This window comes from Martes martes (genome assembly GCF_963455335.1).
Source record: "Martes martes genome assembly, chromosome: 1".
Lineage (NCBI taxonomy): Eukaryota > Metazoa > Chordata > Mammalia > Carnivora > Mustelidae > Martes > Martes martes.
Window position 1 is genome coordinate 187,218,695 of NC_137888.1, and position 12,831 is coordinate 187,231,525.

The 12,831-nt window shown below is 40.1% G+C and overlaps 1 protein-coding gene across 1 annotated transcript in view; it reads left to right on the forward strand.

Annotated features, from left to right (window-relative positions):
• The window catches only part of CADPS (calcium dependent secretion activator), a gene marked incomplete at its 5' end in the record, with an annotated part of 471,496 nt that overhangs the window by 313,354 nt on the left and 145,311 nt on the right, over positions 1-12,831 (forward strand). Inside the window, one exon of the mRNA XM_080812815.1 lies at positions 3,863-4,075. Within this exon, the coding sequence (XP_080668941.1) occupies positions 3,863-4,075 (213 nt within the window). The remainder of the gene's footprint in view (positions 1-3,862; positions 4,076-12,831) is intronic.

Consider the following 12,831-nt stretch of genomic DNA (forward strand, 5'->3'; position numbering starts at 1 on the left):
GCCTGTGAGCCAAATCAACCCTACCTGCTTAGAATCTTTGAAATATTAATTTGAAATATTAATTAATTAATATTAATTAATTATATGAATTTTCCATTCAGGCTACTCATTTTAAGCTAAAAATGAAAGTGCTTCACTTTCAGTTTCCCTGGGTGTGTTTCAGAGAGTATACAGTAATCTCTCCGGTCCTATCAGACTCAGTCATTCAGTCTAAATGAAAGGATGTTCAGAATAATCCAATGGCACAATTTAAACAACTGCATTAAATCTTACACAGCATTCCCAGCCTAAAGAGCCTGTGTCCATCCAAGTGGGTTGCTGGAACAGCAGTCCCCACACCCCTCAGCCCCGGAGGGAGCCGGCCACCACTCCCCGCCTGGTCTGCCTCTGTCCTTCCACAGACGTGTTGCCTTGTGCTTGACAGGTACCTGTGGGGCTGTGCTCCACATCCTCCATGAGGAGCCTGTGCCCTGTCACACATTACTGTCTATAGATCCCAGGAGTCGCTGCCCTGGCGAAACCTTGGCTGCCTCAGAGCATGTGTCGATGTTCACTTCGCCTTCTCCTCCCTTGGTTTTCTTTCAGCAGCAGTGCTCTGCTCCCTCCTTGCTTTCACCGGTGTGCCCTTGTTCTCCCACACTGTCTGGAACAGCTCTGTTGCTCTCTGCGGTTGTCATTGCCCCGGCTTCTGCCGCTTTACATATTTCTCCTTGTGCCCCACCCATGCCACAATTAGGCATCATTCTGTTAACAAATAATTCTCTGAGTGCTTTCGCTGTGCACCAGGCCACGCTCCTCAGCTTTGCAGCTGGACAGCACGAGGATCCAGTTGTCAGTTACAGAGACAGACAATGGGGTTAGAAGCCCAGTTCCGATGCTTACAGCCCTGCGTTGTCTTCATCGGCTAGTCATAGTCTTCTCTGTGATTGTTTCCTCATTTATAAAGTGGGAATAATAGTACTTACTTCATAGTGTCGTTGGGAGGATCAACTAAAAATCTGAAAACTGCTTAGTATCTTTCTACCTCTACCTCTCCACTCTCCAGAGCTGTGAACCTGTTTTGACTGTAGCTCCTGGAAGACAGCATCCCCACTCCCCGGGGAGGCCTGGAGAGTGGGGAGTGGGGCAGGGGGAATCGCCTCCAGTGATGGCAAGAGTGGCATTCTCTGACAGTATCAAAGTGATTTATCCCAAAAGTTACCAGGAGGCTAGGCTACAGAAGGTCTGTTGACTCACTTTTCCTTTTAGCTCCTTCGTGTTCATTTTTCAGGGCTTAGAGCATTCTCTCAAAGCTCTTCTTCCTATCCCTTCCAGATTTACCTTCTTCTCATGCATCTCATCAGGTTTTCCCTACTTTCTAACTGTATATCATCCTATCCAAACCACACGTTTTAAAAACCCTCCATGAGGAATTAGGCAAAACACTCTCTCATAATCCTAACTACCAAAAAGCTTTTGTTAAAAATGCTATAGCACTAAGCTCTCCACATGAAGAAGTAGCTGTTGATTATTCTATAGTCCCTGGCAACTCTAAGGGCAGAATTCCCAGCACACACCCACTCTATGGAATAGACACTTGCATTAACATTATCAGCACCGTGGAGAAGTCTTAGTGTCGCCAGAAATCTTTTCCAATGCCAAATGTCAAGCCAGCTAGTGACAGGGCCTTGTTGGAAATTTACTATTTACTATTTACTCTGCTCATTCTCCTCTCAGTATTAAACTGATAATTGGGAGGATGATAAGGAACTTGATGAAGATAGGAAGCTTTATTTCCAGCCAGAGAATACCCAGTGACCCTAAAATGAAAACTTTTGGAATATGTTGACAGACAGTGTTGCTTTGGCCTGAGCCCAAAGGGGCTTTCACCTACCTCTCTGTAAATTTTAACCTTGAGAGCTGCCTGTGGAAAAAAGTCTGTGGAGCATTCATTAATTCCACAAGTATTTGCTGAACACCTGCTATATGCCATTTACTATTCTAGGTACTAGGGATACAGCAGTGAACAAAACAGACAAAAACTCCCTGTCCTTATGAGGTTAAGTAAATTATTACTTGTTAGAAGGTAATAAGCAAGGTAAGAGGGATGGCAACTGAGGGATAAAAGTCAGGGAGGGACTCGACAGAATGCAATGTTTGAGCAAAGATATGAAGGTAATGATGCGAATCATGCAGATATCTGGAGGAAGCATATTCTAGACATAGGAAACAGCAAGTGTCAAAGTCTCAAGGTGAGAATGTACCTGGAGTGTTCAAGGAACACCAAGAGATTAATGTGGCTACGGGGAAGTATGCGTTTCTGTGCACTAAGGAGAAAATAGGAGGAGACAAGGGTAGGAGTAGTGGTGGGTCAATCCATGGGGGTCTTACAGGCCTTGTCAGAGCCTAGACTTTTCCTCTGAGTGAAGTAAGGAGCGACTGATACGTTTTGACCAGAGGAGTGACATGACTGGACTCTTGCTAAACTCATTACTTCAGCTGCCATTGAGAATTGACTTTAGGGAGTGAGGATGAGGCAGGGCAGATAAGAGAGCAGACCATTAAAATAGTCCATGTGAGAGATGAGCACTGGATGAGCACTGGAGATGAAAGAAGGGTTCAGATCTGGCAGTATGTTCTGAAGATAGAGCCATCAGAATTCCACTGGGTAGTGAGAGAAATTCCAGTGGGTAATGAGAGAAAGTGAGGAGTCCAAAAGGACCCCAAGGTTGAGGCCTTGAGCAGCTAGAGGGACAAGCTCAGCTTTACTGAGGTGGAGAGGAGTTTGGGAGAAAGACCAGGAGTTCATTATTAGATAAGACGAGCTTGGAGTGTCTATCAGATATCCATGTGAAGAAGTCAGGGAAACCACTAGAGGTTCAGGTCTGCAGTTCACCAGAGAGGTCCAGGATAGAGAGAGAAATGTAGAGACTATAAGGAGATTCATGGCATTTGAGACTGGGTGGCCTCACTGGGGAAGAGAGGAGGTCCAGGGACAAACCAGGATGCTACAACATTTAATAGTCAGGAGGAGGAAAAGAAGCCAGCAAACAAGATGGACAAGCACCCACCAGGGAGGGAGGGGGAAACTGGGTGACCTGGAACCAAGTGAAGGAAGTGTTTCAAAGAGAATCAAGTGTCAAATGCTGCGGGTAGGTTCATGGATCAAATTAAATGTTGACTCTGAGCTGACCTTTGGATTCAGCATTGTGGAAGTCACTAACAACATTGACAAGTTTCCATGGGGCAGCAGCCTGCTTGGAGAAGCTTTAGGTCAGACTAGGAGGACAGAGACTCTTGTTACTGTAAGTGTGGTCCTTAGATCAGCACCATCTGCATCCTCTGGGAGCTTGTCAGAAATGCAGGTTCTCAGGCTTCTATCCCAGACCTACCAAGTCAGAAGCTGCATTCCAACAAGATGCCCCTGGGATTCACATGGGCACTAAAATTTTAAGAAGTCCTGGTAGAGATTCCCCTTATCTTGTAAAGAGAATAACACTAGAACCATAGCTGAAGGCCCCAGGGGTGTGGGGCGAGTGTCAAGAGATGTTTCTGTTATTGGTGGTAGTGGTTTGTTTGTTTTCAAAGATGAAGAAAAATAATAGTGTGCTTACAGGCAGATATCTACCCAACCAGTAGGCAGCCTACTTGACACTCCTGTCCCCAGCCAAAGCCAAAGATAAGAGCCAGTCTCAGAATGTCTGTCTAACATTAGGTCTTCACTCTGGCCAAATGGGCATCAGACTTCCCATCTTAGAGTCAGATAAATTGCTCCTCCCTTCTCTGGCCCAAGGAAAAGCAACAGAAATGGCCTTTTTCAGGGCTTGGTTCTGCTGAGAACATGGCAACTCAGTTTAGGAGTGTTTATTCCCTTGTATTCCAGGTTTAGAGGGTGGCCGAGCCTTCTTCAATGCAGTCAAAGAAGGAGACACCGTGATATTTGCAAGTGATGATGAGCAAGATCGCATCTTGTGGGTCCAAGCCATGTATCGGGCCACTGGGCAGTCCCACAAGCCTGTGCCCCCGACCCAAGTCCAGAAGCTCAACGCTAAGGGAGGAAACGTACCTCAGTTGGACGCCCCCATCTCCCAATTTTGTAAGTAAATATGCCATTTGTTAAAAATAGCTCTGTAGAGGAAAGTAAATTTTCCAAAGTTGAATTAGAAATCTAGTTGCTTTGTGTTAAGGATTCATTTAAAAAAAAAAAAAAAAAGATGAATTCGGTTGTGTGGGGAGGAAGAAGTTGGGACCAAAATGTTAGATGAAAGTGATTTTAAAGTGCAATACTTGACATTTCCCCCCAAGGACTAAACAGAGGAAAATATATTTTAGGTGGATTTTTATCTCTTTGTTTTGGTGAGAGTTTGGAATTCACAGCCAGACTTGTATTTGTTTGAGTCCGTCAAATATAGTAGGTTATGTATGTCCTTGACTCATTTCTTCCTATTAAAAGTAATTTTAAAATAGGGCTTGATATGAAGTAAATTTAAATCTGCAACTTAGAACTATTTAAAAATAAATGATGACATTATCACATGCAGTGGAAAAAAACAAAAAACAAAAAAAAATGGTACCTAAAATCCCATTCTAAGCAAAACCACCAGGACCCAAAAATGAAACCATCTCTTTAAACAGCCCTGTTTCATTTTCCAGCTTCTTCTCCTATTACCTCTGCATCCATTTTAATTTCTTGCTCCTTTGCCATGACTTTTTGCTATCTGGAATAGTTTTTTTTTTTGTTTTGTTTTTTGGTTTTTTTTTTTTTTTCCTCCCAACACTTCTGATACACGAGGCAAGGTGAAATCTGGCATATGCTTGGAGGCGGTTATTAAAGCAAAGGAAGCAGAAGCATACAGCACCAAATAAAGTAATTCATTTTAGTTACAAACATTAACCCTAACCAGAGACTTCCCTCTCTGGGAATATCAGGTCAGTTAGGGGTCACTCAGGTACAAGTCATTTTTAGCAATCATATGATGATTTCTTACTTGAGCCTGGGCCCCCCTCAGTCTGGTTCACAGAGACAACTGTCTAGTTGATGGGACATACAGATGAGGAAGATAGACAAGATCCCCAGGTTTCAGGATATCTCCATCCCCATGTTCGGGAAACCTCCATCCCCGTGGGGGTGTCTAGCCAGCACATAAATCAAAAAACAAATAAGATAGTTGTAGACGTTGGAAACTATGAAGAATGTAATGAGGTGGCGACTGGGTGGAGAGAGATGATCTGAACTTAAGTCCAAATGATAAGAAGTCACCTCCACACGTACCCTAGAAAAGAGAACTGTACCAGGTAGGGAAGCAAGTGCAAAAGCCCATGGCAGAACCTTCATGTTTTACGCCAGCGCTTCTACATGGTCTCTCCCTGTCCCTCCTAAACAAAATGTGCATATGATTCAGATGATTTTGCAGCAACACAACTAAATAGAGGTGAATTCTCTCTCCAGTGGATTCCACTGCCATGTCCATTTCTAACAAGACTATGTTCTTAAACTGTGTAACTCCTTTGCTTATGGGAAAACAGTTTTTTGGAGGAGAAATACTCTCCATTGGGTGCTCCCAGAAATTCCTGTCCAGTACCAATGGCTTCTTTTTTTTTTTTTTTTAAATATTTTATTTATTTATTTGCCAGCGAGAGAGAGACCACAAGTAGGCAGAGAGGCAGGCAGAGAGAGAGAGGGAAGCAGGCTCCCTGCTGAGCAGAGAGCCCGATGTGGGGCTCGATCCCAGGACCCTGAAATCATAACCTGAGCCGAAGGCAGAGGCTTAACCCACTGAGCCACCCAGGCGCCCCACAGTACCAATGGCTTCTTAAAGGAAGTTACATTCCCCGTGGAACATTGTGGATAATCACACAATCACCATGGGTTTCCATGCAGAAAATCCTAAAAGAAGGAGGAGAAGGTTGACTTTGGGGTAAAGGACAGCCCTGCTGACCATAACCACCACCAACTTCCCCACATTCTTCTTGCTTTCTCTAACATTTGGGACACTTAGGTTTACTTGAGACCAATAAAGTGAGAAGACAACACCTCTTTCTGTTGGTTTAGTCATGAGTTGATATAAAGCATACCCCAATATTTATTGTTTGTTTTAAAAATCACTTTGTGATGGAATTCATCCTTTCACCTTGCCTAAGAGTCTCCATTTTAATAAACTTAGAAGTAACACATCCTATGAAATTATCTATACATCAGGGGGGGAAATTCTGAATTATAATCACTATCTAAATCAACCTCACAGAACAGGTATCTCAGGTGGTATTTGGAAAATACTAGTTCTGTTTCCAAAGAATCTCAATTTCTTCTGAAGTCATTTCACCTTACCTTCAGTGTTTCTGTTCTATAATCTGACCAGATCAAGAAATTACTACTCATTTGTGATTAATCTCACTTCTTCCTCACTAGTATAGAAAAGAAGAAGGAATTGAGGAGTAAAATTAAATGGGAACCAAACATTTATTTAAAAAAAAGAAGACCATTGAAGAAGATTGTAAGCAGGGTATAGGTGTCTCCTTATGGCAATACACAGGGGCCCTTGTAGATTTCCCTCTGTGGATAGGATTCATTCAGCAATAAAATTAGAATGCTGAACGCAAAGCGTCAGCAGGAAGATTTAATTGAGAGCGTGTCAGCTTGATGTATTTTGCCACCCTAGTTGACATAAGGAACTTGTATTAAATGGGGCCTCCAAAGCAAAATTCTAAGGGTTAGAATTTGGGAAGTAGGTAATATCATCCCTAGAGAGCATGAGAGGTAGCCTGAGGGATGAGTGAGAAAGTAAGATAATCCATGCCTCTGAAATTTGTCAGTACCTGGTGGTGGAACCACCTTCTCTTGTCTCGTTAATCACTGCTGAGGAACAAGGATTCTCTGAAGAATGCGAGGCCCTACCACACCTACCAAGTTTTACAAGAAAAAAGCTACCACTTTCATCCATGCAAACTGTGCACTTCATTAGTCACTTTTCATGCAGGCAAAAATGTGAGTGGTGCCTATTGAGTTGTGCAGTGCCTGATCTGCACAACTGTACATCACTGACTCTGTAATAAATGACAGTCCTTACCCAGAGCTTCAATCCAATAATATTGAACCCAGTTACTTGACTATTCCTGAAACAGAGGCTCAATACCACTCTTGATTCTGTCTATTGCTAGTTTAGGCACTTAAAAACTGCAACGAGAGTACCAGCAAATGAGCCTTCTGTTCCCATAATTTAGCTGAGGACTCCAGTCAGAATTTGAACCAACCCATCCTTCTGCACCTGATCATTTGGAGTTAGGTGTATATAAAACCAATGATAAAGATCAAGGGGTCACTGAGTTAATGATGCATAAAAACCAAAAACTGGCTGGGTGTTAAAGAGCATATCCTAATTTTTAGTGGGATCTGCTACAGAATGGTGGTTATATCACAATTACTTTACAGCTGCACTTAATTTATTAAATTCAAACCATCCTTATTAAACAGATCAGGCCTCATTTGTGGGTAACAGTCAAACTCACAGGGTTGAGTCATACTTAGAGTTACCACCTTATCCAGATTTGCTGGCAAATTCCCTGGTTTTAGCACTAAAAGTTCTGTTGTCTCCAGAAACTCCTTGGTCCTGGGCAAACTGGGACATGTTGGTCACCTGGCACAACAAAGCAAAGTTCTAGAAAAATGAAAACAATCACAACGTAGTAATAAACAGGAAACGTTGATCCTTCACTGATAGTTGTTTCTCAGCCTGTATTGTCTTATCATAAACATTCAGTCACAGTTTCTGTAACACAAAGAGTAAACACAGTCAAGTATTGCATTTTAAAAAGGTTTCCTTGACTTCCAAAAGGTAAGGGTCATTGTTAAATACCTAGTTCTGTACACATTTCATCAAATCCTGGTTTCGAATATTTGTTCAAAGTCTTTGCCATTCTTGCAAGTGAATGACTTTTAAGAACAACGTTTCAATGAGTTAATAACTTTTATAATCACTTTATTAGTCTTAGTTGGCAAAGAGGAACTACAGAAAAATGGGAGAGGTTTCTTGGGTAGAGAAAAATAAACACTCCAGTCTTGTCATGTCGCTGTCTGCTCAAGGGGAAACTTGAGAATGGAGCATTTTACAGTTTGGGAAGCTCGGGAGTAATTATGAGTTTATTTGGGTCTTTCTCAATTCAGTTTGACAGACTTCTGGGTGCAGTTTTATTTTTCGCAATTTTCAAAATGAAAAGACACGTCTGAGTGGAGTGGAGTATTTATATGGAATTGTAAAAACTGAAAAAATAGATCCTGCTATTCATTAGTTTGTATGTGACTCTACAATGATTTGGGGAGGGTTCCACCAAACCTTAAAACTTTTTTGTTCTTTTGTGGTTTCTTTGGTGTGTGTTGTTGTTGTTGATTTGATTTTTCTCCTTTTATTTTGGTTGAAACTTGAAAAAATTGAGTCAGTGGCTAGCTGTACAACGTTTTTAAACAAATATTTGCAATTTTCCAATTTTTAAGGCCAATATCGCTCACCTTGGAAACTATGTTCAAATCGGTTGTTGAGTGTTGCCACCATTTATTATGCCAAGTGGCCTCTCATCGAGACACCAGATTCCTGTCCAGTCTGTGTTAGAGGAACAGTAAAAACCAGTACCTCCGTTCTCATTCAGAGTCGGGGGAGGGGGTATTTTAAGCTTTACTCTTTGGTCAATGATTACTTGATATATCATTTGCGATGAGTCTCATTTTAATGTCTGTTTCTCAACTAATAACTGTTAATCACATCATACATCCCCAAAGTCGGATGTTTTTCAGAATTGTTCTATTTTTGCTACCACCCAAACAGTCTTCAACAGTTAGTGGGGTCTTGGTTACTGTTGGTTTGGGAGGGGGCGGTTGATTTTGGTTTTTGTTTTGTTTTGTTTCATTTAAGTTTTCTTGTTCAATCTTTGCTCAAACCCAAGAACTTTAGCTGCTAGGTTAGAACTCCTGTCTGCTTTCCTGAGCCTTGTTGCTAGTCTTTATGTTATTCTGGTTTGTTCCTTCTTACCCTGCTAACTTCTAGCTGGACTGAAGGGTAAGTGTTCCCCTATAGCTAGCACAGCTCAGATAATCAGACTAGATTATCTGACACCTGCAATGTGCTTCCTCCCTCTCCTCTTAAATCTCCCTCATGTCTAGACTTTGTAGTAAAACTTCTCATGTTATTTTCCTGACCTTAGGTTTGAAATGTAAGCTTCCATATTGGAACTAGGATGCATGTGATGTGTGCATAATTGCCTCCTCTCCTTGGCTTTCATATTGGCATCAAATGATCCTCTGAGTAAAGCCAACCACTAACATCTCCTAATTTTTTTTCATTCCAAGAATATTAATCAGCATCACAACAAAATGGCCAATGATGCCTTTGTTTCATGGAATTCACAGCTACCTGACTGCTTAATGCCTGAAAACAGATCATTTTGCACTCTGATAATGTGTTGTTTTTCCTCTCCCATTCCAAAGATGAGAATTGTCAGCTGTACCTGTGGGGTGGTAACCATGGATAACTTAACAAATAGAAAGGTGGGGTAGGGCACCCAAAGATGTTAACTAAATAAGATTTTAAGAAACTGTAGAATACAGTGAATAAAGTAAATGCATTATTTGAACACTAAAGAGTTCCTTCTACCTGACTTGAGGGTGTGATCTAAGTAAGACCCAATAAAGGGTTAATTTTGAAAGGCAAGCTATAATACACGAGACCACCACACACAAAAACGGGAACTTAAGGACACAATTGAATCCATGTAGCTTTTTCACAGAAGCTTCAAATTCACAATCTCACAATACCATGGAGGGTTTGGACCTCTGGTCTTGAATGTCTCCCTGCTACTTCTCCAACCACGAAGATAACAATAGCTTTTGGGACGTCATTTATATTGGTATTAATTTTTCTAAAAATACACCTATAAGAGAAAAAAGAAACTTTAAAACTTAGAAAAACCTTTCTCTTTGCTATTTGAGTTACTAATGAAAGAGAATCTGTAATTCCTTTATTCATATAGGGAAAAGCTGTCCACCCAACGCATTGAGGGAAGACATGACCTTAGAAGGAAATAGAAAAACCAGTCAAGAGAGCAGGCAAATATGTACTTGAGTATTCTGAATGCTGATTTAGAAATTGTAGGTCATATCATTCCTCCTGCCCGTTTAATAATAGTACTTTCTTCTAACTCTTTCTGTTTCTTTAATTTGCTTTCTTTACCCCTTTCTTTGTTTTTTCTTTTGTTTTGCATAAATGTACCCCTGGCTAGCAGACAGATTTTTTTCGCCACTTCAAGCAGATACTTAATTTAACTTTACTTTGAATGTCTGATGAGACATTTTAAAAGCTTACCACAGAATGTGAATATAGCGGGAATTTAGGATTTTGCTATACTTTTTTTTTTTTTAAAGAATGAAAGAAAGGATGGGTGAATAGATGACTGAATGAAATCTGTTCTGGGCGAATTTACATATATTTGCACAACAACGCATCGCTATCCTAGTAGATTTCCAAATAGTTGTTTGTCTTTATTCCTTTCTGTAGTTTTATCTCATGAGAGTTTCACTGTATCTTCTTATATTGTCAACTTGCAGTTGCTACCTTGCAGGAATGCAATATCAAAGAATTAACTCAGTATCAAATTAATTTGCATGACCCCAAACCACACTGTAAATCATTTTCCTTCTTGTTGCAAAAGTAAATGACTTTTTAAAAAAGAAATAGACTCTCCAAATCAGGTCAAAAATTTTCCAAACACCATATGATCTACATGGTCCATGTTAAATGAAGGTTCATTTCTTTGTGAACTACTTCCGGCACATTTTAAATGTATTTTTCACTCATCAGCTGAGCACACTCATGTCATATAGTGAATTACAGTAAGATACATTATTAATTAGCCAACTACAGAAAGTTTATTTTTGCTCATGCCACAGGGAACGTAAAGTCATCATCGAGTACTCTGTAAATTAATGGAAAATGTAATTAATACAGCAGGGAAAATTACAGATCATTTACTTACTCATTTTGAGATCATTGACAAAATCTCTGTTATGAATTTTGTTCAAAGTAACTGTCTTATAAAGAATTATAAAAATTAACTTGAAATAAACATCACGTTTATCCCCTTGGGTGTACTGCCATAGTAGTTTTAAATTCAGGATTTTTGCAGAATGCAACTTGGCCCTTCGTAGCTTCCGAGAAGCCATTGTCTCTTGGTCATGCAAATAGCTTGACTGAGTCAAGGGGACCATGAAGGAGTTAAGTTGTTTCTCAAGGACAGCAGGCATAGGAGGACCAATCTTTTGCTTGCTGTGCAGAGCTCAGGCAGGGCTCAACATCCTCTGGTTACTTGATCATGCCAAGAAAAACTCTTCTAGAAAAATCTGTAAACAACCAGCTGCCATCAATCATTGTCATTTCTTTATTTCATGTCTTCTGATGAGGTTGACTACTGTCATTGCTCGTTATTGTCCAAACCATATATTCACTTTTCTACTGTCAAGCAGATATGACAAGCACACATTTTCCATATAAGAAAGATACAAAGTCACCTTTTAATTTGCAGTTTGGGTTCACAATGACTTTAGAGTCACATTAGCTATTCTCTTGCCTCTAGCATCCATCAGGAGTCACAACAGCCATAACTGTGCTCCACTTTTCAGTGATAAAGTGGCACCTCTAGCTTATTATAAAAGGGATTCATTAGAGAAAGGAGCCTCTCTTAGAGAATTTATTAATGGTAAAATCATAATTATTTTCAACAGCATAATTTCTTTTTCCCTAGCCTATGAAAAGTTTCAAAATGTTAATATTACAAAATAAAGAGAGAGATTTGACCTATTGTCCTCGTTCCCTCAGCTATTAGAGTAATAGGAAAATCTCAATAAAATGAAAACTTGAAAGCTACATTAGTCCCACCAAGAAAATTACATTTGTCTGGTAGACCTTATCGGAAACTTATCTAAAACATTTTGTATCTGAAACAAGATCACATAAATATGTTTGTGATTAAGATAAGAGTTCATGAAAAATATTATATGTTTCCAATTGTAAGGAAGAAAAAGGAAATGAATATCACAAATGAAATAAACCCAAACATCATGATCAGTTAAAGAACAACATCACTAGTAGGGCCATCAATTAGTGAGGTCACTTGAATTTGAATGAAGTAGGTGAAATGAGAGTTATAAAATCCACATAATCATATCACTTTAGAAACCAGTACTTTCCCAACATTCCTTAAATGCCAAACCAAAATTGTTTCTGAGTAAACTTGGGGTAAAGTTTTGATGAGCTTCCACTCAAAAATGTACCTGCCTTCCATAAGTCTTTGTGTCCATCAGCCTGTTTCTGTGTCATGGATACCATTAAAAAGACTTTAAGTTTCTTAATGTAATTAAGTACCTATATCACCTTTATTCATCCAAGGTTAGTGTGAAGTCCTGTCTATGTTCATGTTATACAGGACTTCAGAATTGTTATGCAATTAAGCCCCAGAAGTAAAACAAGTAGCACTGTTTGGAAGATGTGTTGAATTATGCCCTACCTGCAGAGCCTATAAAATTACACAGCCAATTTTAGGACATTTGGAGCTCTTGCAGACCAAGGAAGGCTTAGGAACTATTCAACCAGGTCTGGGAAATGTAAGGGTTAAAGTCAGTTCTTAAAATGCCGTCAATCCTTGATTTCTTGAGAAGGAGAAGCAGAAGAAGATGTATTAATGAAAAAGAGAATTGGTATACATTTCCCAAAGCCGGAGATAATCCAGACATCACTGGAGACTTCAGCAGCCACGTTACCCTCCTAATTCTGTTTTGCTCGCCCTAGTGTTCAAATTCATTTTCATTCTACT